Here is a 14,216-nt window from a genome sequence, read left to right as displayed (position 1 = left end):
ACTCCGGCTGGGCTTGAAGGGCTTCGCATAGCCCGAGCCCCACGCCCCAGTCGCTCTTGCACCGGTGACAGACGTATTACCGGCGTATAAGACGACCCCCCACTTGGAGGCATGTTTTCAGGGCAAAAAGTCGTCTTGTATACGCCTGCAAATACGGTATATTTACTGTATAAACAAAAACACATAATTTTTATCAAAATAAATTCTAAAGCATCCTTAGAATTAGGTGGAAAAATTAGAATCCTATTCTGTAGGGGAAGAATATCTTTGTGAAATTAGAGGATAGATTTTTTTTTTACCATATTAGCTTTCAGTAAATGTCAATGTATTTTTATTTTCCTGTGGCTCCCATTATGGAAAGGTCTTAGTAAAACTGAAATCCAGTTATGAATGATCTCATTGAAAATATCCTTTCTGACTTTTTAAAAAAATATCTATAATTAACAAGATTCTTTAGAATAGCATCTTTAAAATTAATATATTGTTCTTATGCAGGGTCAAAAGTTTTGCTATTACAAATTGAGAATGATAGAGAACTCCAAAGGAAATGATTTAGAAAAGGCTGCTGAAGGCAATGGTATATATGTCAATGTAAGCCAATTAAAATATAATGTGACATGATTAATCCATCCTGTACTCATATTATTAACGAAGATTTACTCTGTTGCCATAAAAAAAAAAACAGGCAGTGTATAATAATAAGTACCTTGAAGGGATAATTCCTGTATTTACTGCTTATTATGAGAATTATAATCTTTCACTTGAAAAGCCACTTTCTCTGGATGTAACAAGATGGCTGTTAAGATTTATTTACAGCACTGAAAGTTCAAATCCTATATTAGAATTACTACTGGATTGATAGAGGTTTCTTCCTGAATCCTCTGCTCCCTTTAATGAAGGTCATTAAAACTAGCACTAGAGTACAATCTCTTTAGCTTATCTGGCATACAGAAATGCTGCTAGCTGACATAGTTTCTTACAGAACACTGCCATTTGTTAGGCTTTTTGTTTGCCTATTATCCACAAAGTACTTTACTGTATATAAGGTAGCAGGATGTGAAGAATGGGTTTACCTGAGCAGATTCCATCATCAAACCAATCCATAGTCATTATAATATTAGTAGAAGCTTTCCTGCATTTGCAACCATCTATATAATTATAATGAACATAAATAATCTGAATAGTGCCGTCAGCTCCAAATTTGCTTATAACTGACACAACTCCAAACCTACTAATAAATTTGACAAAAGACTGGTGTTGCCTTATCTTAGTGGTTCCTCACTAATAACCTTAGTGATTGACTTAGTGCTTCCTCAGAATAAAATGGGTCCACTATACTGAGTTAAACACCTCTATGAATCACTCATGCTCAACAATGGTATTCTAAAAAGTGTCATGCCATCAAGTCCAGCAGTTCATTCTCACAATCACAGTGGCCAACCAATTGCACAAAGAGTCACAATATTTTCCCAGCATATGGCCTTCACTATTAGCTAGGCTATTAGCCATTGTTCCCCGTGACTTCCATGAATTAGTCTAACTTGTTTTTTGAAGCCAGCCAACCTATAGAGAGCACTACATTTTGTGGTAGCAAATTCCAAACTTTAATTATGCATTGTGTATGATTAAATATGTATATATACATCCTGGTTCAACTAGGATTTTGTTTGATTGGGTAACTGTAGATTGGATCTGAATGTATGGATTTCAAAGGACTAGATTCTCTGCCATTGGAGTCATTTAAAGTTGAGGTTTAAACATTGAGGGTTGTTTTACAACTGTACCATTTCTAAATGCTATTCAAATAGCTTAGGCCAGGGGAGTCAAACTCGCATTGTCACAGCATCGTCACATGACATATCATGACTTTTTCCCCTTTGCTAAACTGGGAGTGGGTATGGCCAGAGTGTGACACATCTGGCCTGTGGGCCGCAAATTTGACAGCCCTGGTTTAGGCTGTTACAAAATTATTAAAATTGCTCAAATCAGTCTCAAACATATTTTAAGTTGGGATCCAAAGGGCTGGAAGATGGAAAGCTGGCTAGCTGGAAGTCCCCTGAGACTGTTCTGGGACTGTGGACTTTAATTCTGGGAGTTGAAGTCTACATATCTTAAAGTTGCCAAGTTTGGAGACCCCTGGAAGAAGATATAACAAGACCTTTTAGAATTTGTGTATGGTCTCTCATCTTCCAAGTCACCAAGATATGATTCTGAAAAGATTTGGCTTTATTTTTGCTACAGTTGGTGGATGTCTAAAAAAACCCAACTATGATTCACTGTGATGGGTGGAACTTAACCTAGCATAATCCTCATGCCTAAAATGGAGTAAATTTATTCAACTGTTTATATTATTTCTGTTATGGTTTGTTCCTCCTTTTTCTGTCTTTCCAGAATTTTGAAATGGAAAAGCATTTCTCACATGAGCAGCATACATTTTGAATTTATTTTCCAGAAATGCCTAACATATTAGTAAATTTTTTGAAGCTGTGAAACTATGGTAATTCAGGTGCCTCTGTATTTCACTATTTTCCATGGTATTTCCTTTTCCTCCTTTTTCTGTGCAAGTGTAGAGAAGAAAGAAAAGGACAAAAGCTCTACATGATGCCTTTTGATTGAGAGTGTATACAAAGAAACTGGAAAGGGGGCAAAAAAAGAGATCAATTGTTAATTACAAAACACATTTTCATTACATTTCCTTAATTAACATTGCGTTCCCATTGTCCTTAATCTCAAATATAAAAACTGTTGGGCTGCAATATTCATTTTGCAAGATCTCAATTATTACGTTTGTTTGGAAGGAGAGCTAATTTCTCATTGTAGACTATTTCCAATTATGTGTGCCCATACGTGCATCTGAAAACACATCTTTTCCAGCTTTACATGTGCAAAAAGGCAGCACAGTTCTTACATTTTGGTTCTGATAGAGAGACATCTGCTAGTTTTGAAATTACTTTAATCTAAAGCCTTCACACATAGACAAGGTAAATATAGCAAAGAAGATTTCTGCTGTCATTTGGACATTTAGTTTTGCTGGCCACTCATCTTACTTAAGTTGTTATTTTTGACACATTATTTTTGTGCATTTACATATTTGATGGGTTTATTGTAGCATCTTCTCAACAATTAAGCTGTGCAAGATAGCTTGGATTCAAGAATTTCATACTGTTGGAGATGAAATCCTCTTAATCCAAGGAAAGAGGCAACAGAATTTGCCTTGTTGACATACTTCGTGGTGCTTTCCAGAGTCATTTCGGTATCCTCCAGCCTTTGGAGAAGCTGAAAGAGTCTTTTGGATAGCCATGGCTGGTGCCTGCACAATAACCATTTTTTGGGGTGGGAGTGGGGAGGTATTCCAAGAACTAGAGGAGAATACATGGAAGCTGAGTTAGCAAATGGAAAGGAAATAAAGTAACTGCCTTTTTCTTAGAAGTGAAGGAACCACATCCCTTCAAGAAAAAGCTCTGAGAGGATGCTTTACTAGAAGCTTCATTGAATAAACGCATCTCCCATTAACCCACAATGCTGCACTGAAACCACTTTTGGATTTAATTATAGTATAATTGTCATTTTTAATTTCATGAGTGCCAGTTTTATATTCTCCATTCCCTCCTGCATCTTGAGATTTTCATAGTATGTACACAGAAGAATCCCTCTCTTCAGATACTTCTAAATAGCTTTGTATGCTGGGAAGGTAGAAATAGAGATTTTCTATATTCTCAATAAAAAACTAAGATCAATGCAGCAACTGTTTGCTACTGTAGTCACCAACCTGACCTCGAAGCTGGTCAAATGCATATTCTTTCTTCACATCATTACTATCTTGACATCACACAGCTGAATTTGCCTTGTTATAAAGTTATGTAGAAAATACAATAGAAATAAAATAAGTGAAAGCTATAATTAGTTACCTTTACTTTCAGCTGGCAGTGAAGGGGAGTCCAGTTGATGTTGTAACACTCACTGTTGGGAGAAGGATTGGAGTCCAGGAAGACCTTCAGTTCGACTAGACCTTCCCAGGTGTAACAGAATTCAGACTGATTCTGCCAACATATGTTCTTTATGAAAGGCATCTCCATATCTGGGAAGCTTCCCATGTGAATCTTTAGCAAGATTCTTTCTTCTTTCAAAGTCTGAAGAATGAGACTGTGATCTTTTCGATCCCAAATCAGACCACTGGTACTACTTCTCAGGATCCAGTTTGTGCTTGGCTGATCCACTACTTGCCAATAAATAATCCCAAAGGTCATCAGAAGGAAGAATGCTACCCCAAAGCAGGCAATCACACCTTTCCAGGTTTCATTCATTTCCTTTAGCCCAGAATCCCACATCACCTCTGGAATTGCACTGGGGTTGTTCCTAGGATGATTGTAAGGCATTGTTTTAATCAGCAAAAAAAAAAAAAAAAGACAGAAGGAGTAAAAGGAAGAGGAGGAGATCTGGCAAGGGATTTCAGGGCCCCAAGCTTTCTGTTATTGAATTTTGCAGGAAATTCTGTTCTCTCTCCCAGCTCCACCCTTCAGACCCTGGCTGTCTATCAATAATTCCACACCATTGGTACCCAGGAAGGGAAAAAACAAAAAGAACTGGGGAGAGTAATAGTCCTGAAAGGTTTTCTCCATGCATTCTTCAAGAAGAGACTTAAATCTGGGGAAGTTATTTGAGCCAGTGCTGCAGAGCAGTGTAAAGGGAGGGATCTCGGAAAAGAGAACTGCAAATAATGTGGAATGCCAGGTCCATTTGTCCTGCCAGATTTTTCCCAGGTGCTTGACGTATGATAATCTATGGGTGATAGTTAACTACAAAGAATGCTAAGCCTCTTTTAGATGTGTTAGTAAGCACTGGATCCTTGGATAATTTCAGTTATTCAATTGTTAAATGGAATACATAACTGATGTCATTTATTTGATGTAGATATGGACCAATATTTCTATGCAGTTGAATTATTTAGCCCTGTTCAAATGTATTTGGACTACCTTATGCGCGCTCTCAAACACTTCTTTTTTAGAAGTGAGTGTCCAAGGATAACAACAATAATACCAGAGTGCTATACACAACTTCCAACTGTTCCAGCTCGGACTGATTTTATAATATTGTCCAAGTTGAAGATGAGATTATTTCTGACTCTGTAAGAAGCAGAGTATTTTTCTTTGATTTGCTGTATTTCTGCATACATTGTATGTGTTCCATTTCCCCACCTGCCTTCCAGATTGGGGTACAGCTAACCATTCGTTTTTAATTAAATCCTTCATTGAAATTCAGTCCTATCTTATCTATTTATGCATTGTTTAGAATTTATTCTCGTCACCACCACCTACTTGTTAAAGCAATGTGCAATATTTTGCAAATGTACCCAGCTGCAAAAATTCCAGCATGTTATTACGACTGACAGAGACCTTTAAAGACAACGGAGGAACAGTGGCAAGACAGCTGGGAAGTCTTTGAAACATTTTAATACATGTATTTGTTTGTTTGCTTTTGCAGTCAAGTTCTCCTTCCACCACTTCCACCATAGCAATCAGTCAGATTTGTTTTCTCATTATAAGGCAAATGCACCCAAATACATGAACTGAAAAACATGGAGAGGGACAGCTTTCACCATTTATTTCATTTTTGACTTAGTGGGAGATGCCACTACAAAAAAATCAACTAGATGTCAGCTAAAAGAAAAGAAGACGAGTGCTGATTGCTTCACCACATTCTCTGCATTTTGAACTCAGTAGACCATCAATAACAAGTTGGTTTCAAACTGTTTTGTGAGGGGTTTAGAAATGAAAATTCTGGTTGTGTGGAAGAGTCTTTGGTTCCATCACTGTCCTGTGCTGCCAGTTACACACACCCAGCTGCTTTCGGATAATAAACTCAATATATTTATTGCAGTCATAAATCTTTTACTGAACTAACCCCAAAACACCTTGCAAATTCAAGGCTTTCTGCACACACATGCACACACACACCTTCTCTCTCTCATACACACACACACACACACACACGCACCAGGCCCAAATCCTAATTTTAGCAAAAGAGTCAGGAGAGATAGATCTCTGGTTACAGGAAGATTCAAGAATAATTCATTTCCAGCCCAAGGTTTCATGTAGTGAACAACAGCATGCAGAATCACAGGTAGAAAATTCTACTCTTGTTGACCACAAGAGCCAATAACAAAAGCAATTTCTTGTATGCAGCCCTTATTATTAGCTCAAGTAAGGTGAGATATGTTGCTGGGCTCCAATCCTGGCCTCTCTCTTTCCCCTCTGATGTACTTTCTTCATTTAATTCCTGGGGTGCAGATGAAGCCTTCTCGGACAAGGTCAAGATTTTCAGCCTCTGAATCAGAAGACTTCAAACTGTCCCTAACAACTCTGAGCACTGGAGTTCATCCCTTGATATGACTTTTTATAGGACTATGATTTAATTCAATTTGTTTTTAATTAAAAACTAGAAAGCTAAGTTTGAGGTGCTGCTGCCCTTTTTAAAAATAACTGAATGTTTTTAAAGTAGGGGAATGTTACATTTGTAGATCTCTTCCCCAAAATGTACATATCATACGTAAGTGTTTCCTGCCATCGATTTGTTCATCGATTGCATTGTTGAAACTTTCTGGGAGAAAATATTGGTCTCTTTTTTATCCTTGTAGCCCTTATTATGAGAGCATTCCTGATAATAAGTTTGCATTCATGTATCATTTCAGTAATTCATGTATTCTTTCTTTCTAAGAAATAATTTAAACTGAAATATGAGATTGACAGTGTAATCTTAAGGTTAAACACCTACGGCTAAGTCTCAAGATATTCTGCTAGGCTTATTCTGCTAGGTTTGATTGTGTAGTTTTAGGCTGCTTACATATTTAGATTTATTTTTATTATTTATTTATTTGATTTGCCAATTGTTTACAAGATAATAAGTATAAGCGTATACATAGTTGTGAATACATGAAATGGGTACATATAAGAAAAATAAAAGAATAAGAGAAACAATAGGACAGGGACGGTAGGCACGTTGGTGCGCTATGCACGCCCCTACAGACCTCTTAGGAAGGGGGTGAGGTCTAGGAAGGGGGTGAGGTCTAGGAAGGGGGTGAGATTCACTTGACACCAAAGGGATTTGCTTCCAACCTCAACCTTCGCCTCTCCATGGAACTGTCCCTGGAGGAAGGAACAGAAACATTGCAATATGATAACCCTATTCTTGGGATCAGTCCAAAAGGATGCCATATTCAACAGTAGTGAGAGCTTCTGGGAGATCAAGGAACATGAGAATGGATGCACCCCTTCCATCCCAACAATGCCATGAGTCTTAACAAGTGTGAATAACACTATATCCATACTGAATTTTGGCCTGGCTGAAGGGATTATAGACAGTCTCCTTTTGACAGGGTCCTCTGCAACTGCAGCCCACCTGGATGGTAGTTGTCTAAAATAGTTAAGCCCAACAATGGTTTCTTGAGAAGAGGGTGCACAGCATAGGGATCCAGTTGCACATGTGTCTCATGATCAGTGGTGGGATTCAAATAACTTAACAACTGGTTTGCCCAGGGTAAGGTTGGCTGTCGTGGGAGGCTTGGCCCATCCCCGTCCTCCAGCTCTACATTTGGGACGATCCTCCCACAATAGCCAACCTGATCCTGGGTGAACCGGTTGTTAAATTACTCCCCTCCTGCTATCAAAGTAGTTCCTGGGCACTGCACTGTAATGGAGAAATGGTCGATGGAGAGGCAGGCATGAGGGAAAGAGGAGGAGCAGGGAGAAGAAAGAGGGAAAGCATCCTTCTCCTTCCCTCATGCTGGTCACTCTGCTGCTTGTTTCTCCATTGCAGCACAGCACCCAGGATCCACTTTGATAGTGGGGGAGGGGGAGCACTATTTAACAACCAGTTTGCCCAAACTGGTGCAAACCAGCTAAATCCCACCACTGCTCATGACCACTTTAACTATCCAGGAGAGGCCTGGGTCCAACACAGGGGCAATTGAACTAATAGCAGAGAACTCTGTTCACCTCCTCAGGAGTCACTGACTCAAACTCCTCTCAGATCACACCATCTGCCTGGTCAGAGTCCAACTCGGCATGGATCTGAGTGACTTTATCCATCAAATAGTCAGATTTATATATTTATGCTCAGAGGTATCTTCCTTTTCTGTAAATATGGTTCATTAAACAGCCTGGGGCCTCACGTACGCTTTTTCAGTATTTAGGCACGTTTGTCTAGAGTTTTCAAAAATAAACAAACCTGAAAGATTACATGGTCTAAATCCATACAAAAAAGATTTATTAAAAAATGTAATCGAAAACACTGAAATCCTCCGAAGTATTTCCATCTGCCATGCTGCTGCTCATTTACTGCGTTCAAAGCCCTCTGTGGATGAAATATTAGCATATCAACAATTTTATAAACTGGCAATTTACCAATAGCTTAATCATGAATGCTGTAGTTAGACAGGGCCGGGAAAAGTAAACTCGAAACCATAGGTGTCAAACTCAATGGTGTTACATTGTTGTCAGGTGATATATCACAATTTCCCCCCCTTTGCTAAAACTGAGGTGGGTGTGGCCAGCGCGTGACACATCCAGCCCATAGGCTGGAGGTTTGAGACCCCTGCTCTAAACAATGCAGATAAGGAGAAAGAAGATCCAGGGGTAGGATGCTGATAAACCAGAAGGCAGGATGAAAAACAAGTTCCTGACAAAAAAAATGGTCTGCCAAAAGATCTACATAGTTGCAGCCAATTAATAATTCAGCTAAATGATCCTATTCTCACACTACAAGTGGTCCTCAAATTGCAACCATAAAGGAGCCTATCCATCATGATTGTAAGTCATGATAGTTGTAAAGGGAAGTCGTCCATATGACCGACCCAATTTTACAGCCTTTTTTTGTGGCAGTCATTAAGCAAATGCCATAGTTGTAAAGTGAATGCAACAATCATAAAGTAAATCGATTAGTAAACCCAGTTCACTATGGGTTGGTTTCTCCAAAAAACAGAATTGGCAAAACCATTGTAAAAAGCAGTCATGTGACTGCATGACCTGCAAATGACCATAAATAGGGCTTTTGTCAGAACTTCAGAATCAACTTATAAGTACCCCTGATGAAGTCTGTCATAACTTTGAATGGTTGCTAAGTTACCAGTTGTAAATTGAGGATTGCCTGTATGTTTAACTGGGTCGATAAGGAGAGAAAGTTAATACTAGAATGGGGTCTATTGTCTCAGTCAATTAATGTCCATGGAATCAGTCATTTACAAGATCAAACTAACTCTAGCCACTCAGGTTAATTATGGCAATACTTGAACCCAATCACTTGACTCCGATTGCGTACATAGTCCTCTGAGAAAGAGTGGAGGGGAAAGAGTAGCTGAAAAAGTGAACTTTATATGAGACATGATGCCAAGGTTTAGCAACACATAGCACACATTGATCAGAGTGTCAATGCTACACAGGAAATTGCTTATGTGGCCAACGGGGAAGAAGATGGCCATAAAGCTTTGCCAATCCTCTCCTGATAAAATGGCTTATGAGACAGCTAGGTTCATGCTAGAAAAAGTGACAGCAAAATTATGATTTTTGACCCAGCTAATGTAATCTGTAATATGTAATATAAGACCCAGAGGTGGTAGGGAAATTTGACTAATTACACATATTGTAGAGCAGGGACAATGGGTTTCTTCTGAAAATTATATATATATATATATATATATATATATTTCAAAGTATTGTTGTTCTTGCTACAATGCAAGGTTTCACTCACATACACATAAAGCTTTGAGAAAACAGAAAGATTCAGCAGATTAATTATATAGCTACATTTTTGTGTGCTTTAAGTAAAAGTCATGTTTAGGATCCTGAATGAAGTAAAGGGCAATTCATTTATTAGTAAACATGAATTCATAATAGCAATTATCTTAAAAGGAAATCGGTTGTTCTTCAAGAAAAGGGGGTACCTGTCAAGTGAAAGAAAAGATGGGATTGGAAGTTCTTAAATCTTGAGGTCTGTTTCTTATTTATAAGAAAATAATTCTTCCTTCTGATAGGTCTCATTTGTTACTAAACTGAAAGGAGGGAGTTGTATCCAAGAAAGCACTGCAAACATACGTTTTCCAACTAAGCCATGTTATATTCTAATAGATAATACTTAGATCTGTTCCTCAGGGTCATACAATTGATGTGTGTGTGTGTGTGTGTTTACATATAGAGATTTGCATGCATGCAAGCACACACATATCAATTGAAATCATCAGTTCTGAAACAACTTTGATGGTTGTCTAGAATTCTAAGAATACATGACCAGATTCTTGAGAAAAAAAAGTTACATTATTTTGATTCTGTATTACAGATGCTGAAATAAAAAGGAAACTAAACTCTTCTTTAATGAACCCCTTGCTAAAATAGGCAAACAAGCATTTTTCAGTGTTCTTTTCATTGTATCATAATGGAAGAATCCTTACCTGGTCTTAACGGCCTATGGTGCTCACCTCTTCCAACCTCTAGAATCTAATGACCATATTAGAAAGGCAAGAAAAGAACGACAGTTCCTTCGGTAGATTGGTTTTGTGTAATCCAAGGCTTTTAAAACACTGCAAGCAAAATCCTGGAGAGGTTTTGGCAGAAAAACACAAGGCTTAATGCTAATCTCAGAGCAAAATGTATAACCAATATTGCTTTCAGCTTGATACCCTTGAAAAATCACATTGCTGGGTTCTGCAAACCGCAGTGATAGGTTAACCAGGGATGACATCCTAAATGTTACTATGATATAATTCATATCAGCCTGGTTCAGTGTAATAGACACGAAGGCAAGCTCTCCAGCTCTGATAAAATCCAGGCATCCAAGTTGGCCAGCTTTCTTGTAACTTGCACGTGATAAAACCCAGCAGAACTTTTAGAAAGTATACTCAGGACAGACACAGCACAAGCAGGATGTTACCAGTTTTTGAAAGATGGTAGCTGCCTTACAGTGAAGGTTACATAAACATGCCTTGTTAGACTAAGGAAAATTTTGAGAACATGGAGTTCTTTAAAAAAAAAAAGTTCTTCTAACATTTAGCTTTGGGACTGAACTGTGGTTTGAACTATTATTTTCAGAGACCATTATGCTTGTTTTCAGGGACTACATGGATTTGATTCAGGAGGAGTTCCATGAAATGCCAACCAAGATTTACTAGCAGAGCTGCCCTGAATTCAGCTCACATTCATGCTAGAATTCTAGATTTATAAACTGCCTCCACCAGAGGTGGTATTCAGCAGGTTCTGACCAGTTCTGGAGAACCGGAAGTAGAAATTTTGAGTAGTTTGGAGAACCAGCAAATCCCACCTCTGACTGGAGATTTTACAATATTCTTCCCCTGCCACAACCACCAAGCCACGCCCACAGAACCGGTAGTAAAAAAAATTGAATCCAACCACTGGCCTCCATCCCACTCAGTTATTTTGAATACAGTCTGCCTATGTGCAAGCATCATAGCCATATCAATTTATTCAATTTCCCAACGTAGATTGCTCAAAGTAGAGAGATTAGCTACTGCTAATCATATATTGAAGATTGAATTTAACATTTAGTTCTGCTAAACCTGCACATAAAATTATATAACTTCCAAACCATTTCTTCTCTATTAAAATTTGGAACCCAGATTTCCAGTAGTAGCAATTATTTTTCCTAATAATGGAAAAGATTTCTGGAAAAACTAGAAACATTGCAAACAATCACTGTATTAATCTCTGAAAGTTAACAACATCCCAGTAGGCTAAGTAAACCAATGTTAATAAAATAAAACAATGCACTAAACAATAAAGTGGCTAGAAAGAAGGGCATCTCTTACTTTTAGCTCAGGGTGTCTAAATGTGACATTCAAGATGAAATGTCATGCAACTTTCCCATCAGTTGTGTTTACACAATCAGACATTCCCTCCTAAGTATTTATTTATCTTCCTTCTATGTTTCACAGATCTGATCTGTCATCCAATACAGGCTGGGAGGCTGTCACTTTCTTTCTCAATTTCAGGCACTTTTATTTCTAAATAAATACAAGCACAAAAACATTTGTGTCATAACTGTTGCAGGCACCACAGCAAGAGAGTTGGAAATCAGGCCAAGGCTCGTTCATTCCAGCTACTTTTTCACCTCCTTCACCCCCCAGTGTGGCTGCTCAAACAGCTACAGAAACCAAGGGAATAGAGAAGGTCTGTTTTTAGCACTCAGTCTGAAGCACAAAGGAGAAAGAACTAAATCCCAAGCAAAACTAGGTCCTTTGCTAATAATGATGTAACTGGTTGAGCAAATTGGAAACCAGATCCGCTATATGTGTATGCATATATATGCTGCTTAGTTGCAAATGGGAGCTCAGCTTCCCAACTGCGTGTATGAGTCGATGTATGGACAGCTTGGATCTATGTAGGTTTTATTCATATATTAAAGGCGATGTGCTGCATATAATTTTCAATGGAGCCTGCCACAATGACACCAATCTCCTCATTGTAGATAGTAACTCTAAAGGAAGGTGCGAATAAAAGTCACTTGGATTTGAAATGATGTAAATTAACATTAGAAAGTATAGAATTGTTTGTAATGTGGGATTTTTATTTGGGATCTCTGATGACCTCTAAACATCATTTTTTTAAATAAAAAATGTGGATTTCTGGTGTTTAATGGCAATCACATGATCTACTATCCTGGTTCCCCCATCGGTTTTCGAGGTTTTCTCCTAATTTGGACTGTTTCATAACTTCATTGGTAAGTGGATATTTATTTACCACTTAAGTAAGTAAAGTGGTACTTACCACTTTACTTCTCAAGTTACAGCTTTTTGTGAGACATGGACTCTGAAGTGCGTCACCAGAGAAGAAAATGACCTCCTGCTATTCTGTTATTTTCCTTTTCAGCCAGCAACACAGAACAGAGAGCAACTGAAGGAGAATCAGCTCTTTCCATCTCAGAGGAAGTTGAAAGAGTGATATTAACCCCTGATCTTTCAACACTCTAGAGATTTCGGAGAGATAGTTTGATCTTGAATTCTTGTAACTTTAAAAGCTTTTGTTCATAATTAAAATCTATATAAAACTAATGCAAAGGATCTAAAAACCAATTTCACCAGTTTTTATCATCTTACTCATGAACATACCTGTCAACTGGATATGAAGTCTAAGTATCCAATCGGGGATGGGATTCAAATTTTTTTACTACTGGTTCTGTGGTGGGTGTGGCTTGGTGGGCATGGCAGGGGAAGGTTACTGCAAAATCCCCATTCCCTCCCCACCCGACCAACCTGCTTTCCAGCTCCGTTCTCCTGTGCAGGGCAACAAAAGAAGACCCAGCCAATCAGCTGGGACTCAGGAGGCAGAGAATAGATGGGGGCGGGGCCAGTCGGAGGTGGTATTTGCCGGTTCTCCGAACTACTCAACATTTCTGCTATCGGTTCTCCAGAACTGGTCAGAACCTGCTGAATACCACCTCTGATCCACATTGTCAGGTTGCCTTGTTGCAAGTATGGGCCCCTAATTGTTCCTGGAGAGCAGGATTGGATCTGCTACTCTGCCCCAGCACACCATAAACACAACCTTTACATAAGTTTTGCTGCTTCACATTAAAAGTCCTAACCAGCTTATACTGAGTCAAGCATAACTATCTGAGTTGTCTGCTGTGTCTGTGGTTTCAATGGCAGCGATACAGAGTGGCAGGAATACCTTCTCGACTAGGTCATTTGGTGCCTACGATTCCCTAATCTCAGCTGCAGCTTCCGATAGCAAAATAGTGCTCAAATAGAACAGTGGTTATAATATTTGCCTGGAAAGCAAAGGGTCACCGGTTCAGCTGTTTGTAAAATTATAGTTTTTCTTTCAATGAGTTACTCACATTTTTTTCTGGGCTTTTTATGCCAGTCCAGAAAGAAAATCTTTTTATTCCCTAGTCCAAACAGTACCCTGCTAAAACTCTTTCTCTTACCCAGCTCTTAAATAACTCCATAGAATATTGTACTGAAAGTAGTATAATTGCAGTACAGGTAATCCTCAACGTACAACTACAATTGAGTCCAAAATTTCTGTTGCTGAGTGAGACATTTGTTCAGTGAGTTTTGTCCCATTTTACGACCTTTCTTGACACTGTTGTTAAATGAATCACTGCAGTTATTCAGTTAGCAACAGGGTTGTTAAGTGAATCTGCCTTCCCCATTGATTTTATTTGTCAAAAGTTCACAAAAAAGGGACCAGGTGACCGCACCCACCCACCCA

The 14,216-nt window shown here is 38.6% G+C and overlaps 1 protein-coding gene and 1 long non-coding RNA gene across 2 annotated transcripts in view; one reads left to right on the top strand and one right to left on the bottom strand.

Annotated features, from left to right (window-relative positions):
- LOC113412465 (uncharacterized) overlaps positions 1-591 on the top strand; it is a 76,934-nt gene extending 76,343 nt beyond the window's left edge. The window contains exon 4 of the long non-coding RNA XR_015746627.1: positions 496-591. This is a non-coding gene — a long non-coding RNA (uncharacterized LOC113412465). The remainder of the gene's footprint in view (positions 1-495) is intronic.
- The window catches only part of LOC113412496 (SITS-binding protein-like), a 32,020-nt gene extending 27,644 nt beyond the window's left edge, over positions 1-4,376 (bottom strand). The window contains exon 1 of the mRNA XM_026668169.2: positions 3,909-4,376. Coding sequence (XP_026523954.2) covers positions 3,909-4,376 — 468 coding nt within the window. The remainder of the gene's footprint in view (positions 1-3,908) is intronic.
- Positions 4,377-14,216: the final 9,840 nt, after the last annotated feature.

This window comes from Notechis scutatus, chromosome 1, assembly GCF_049901735.1.
Source record: "Notechis scutatus isolate UNSWTSFEM ecotype Mainland chromosome 1, rNotScu1.2, whole genome shotgun sequence".
Taxonomy (NCBI): domain Eukaryota; kingdom Metazoa; phylum Chordata; class Lepidosauria; order Squamata; family Elapidae; genus Notechis; species Notechis scutatus.
Note: the sequence above shows the minus strand (reverse complement) of the source record. Positions and strands in the feature narration are given on the sequence as shown.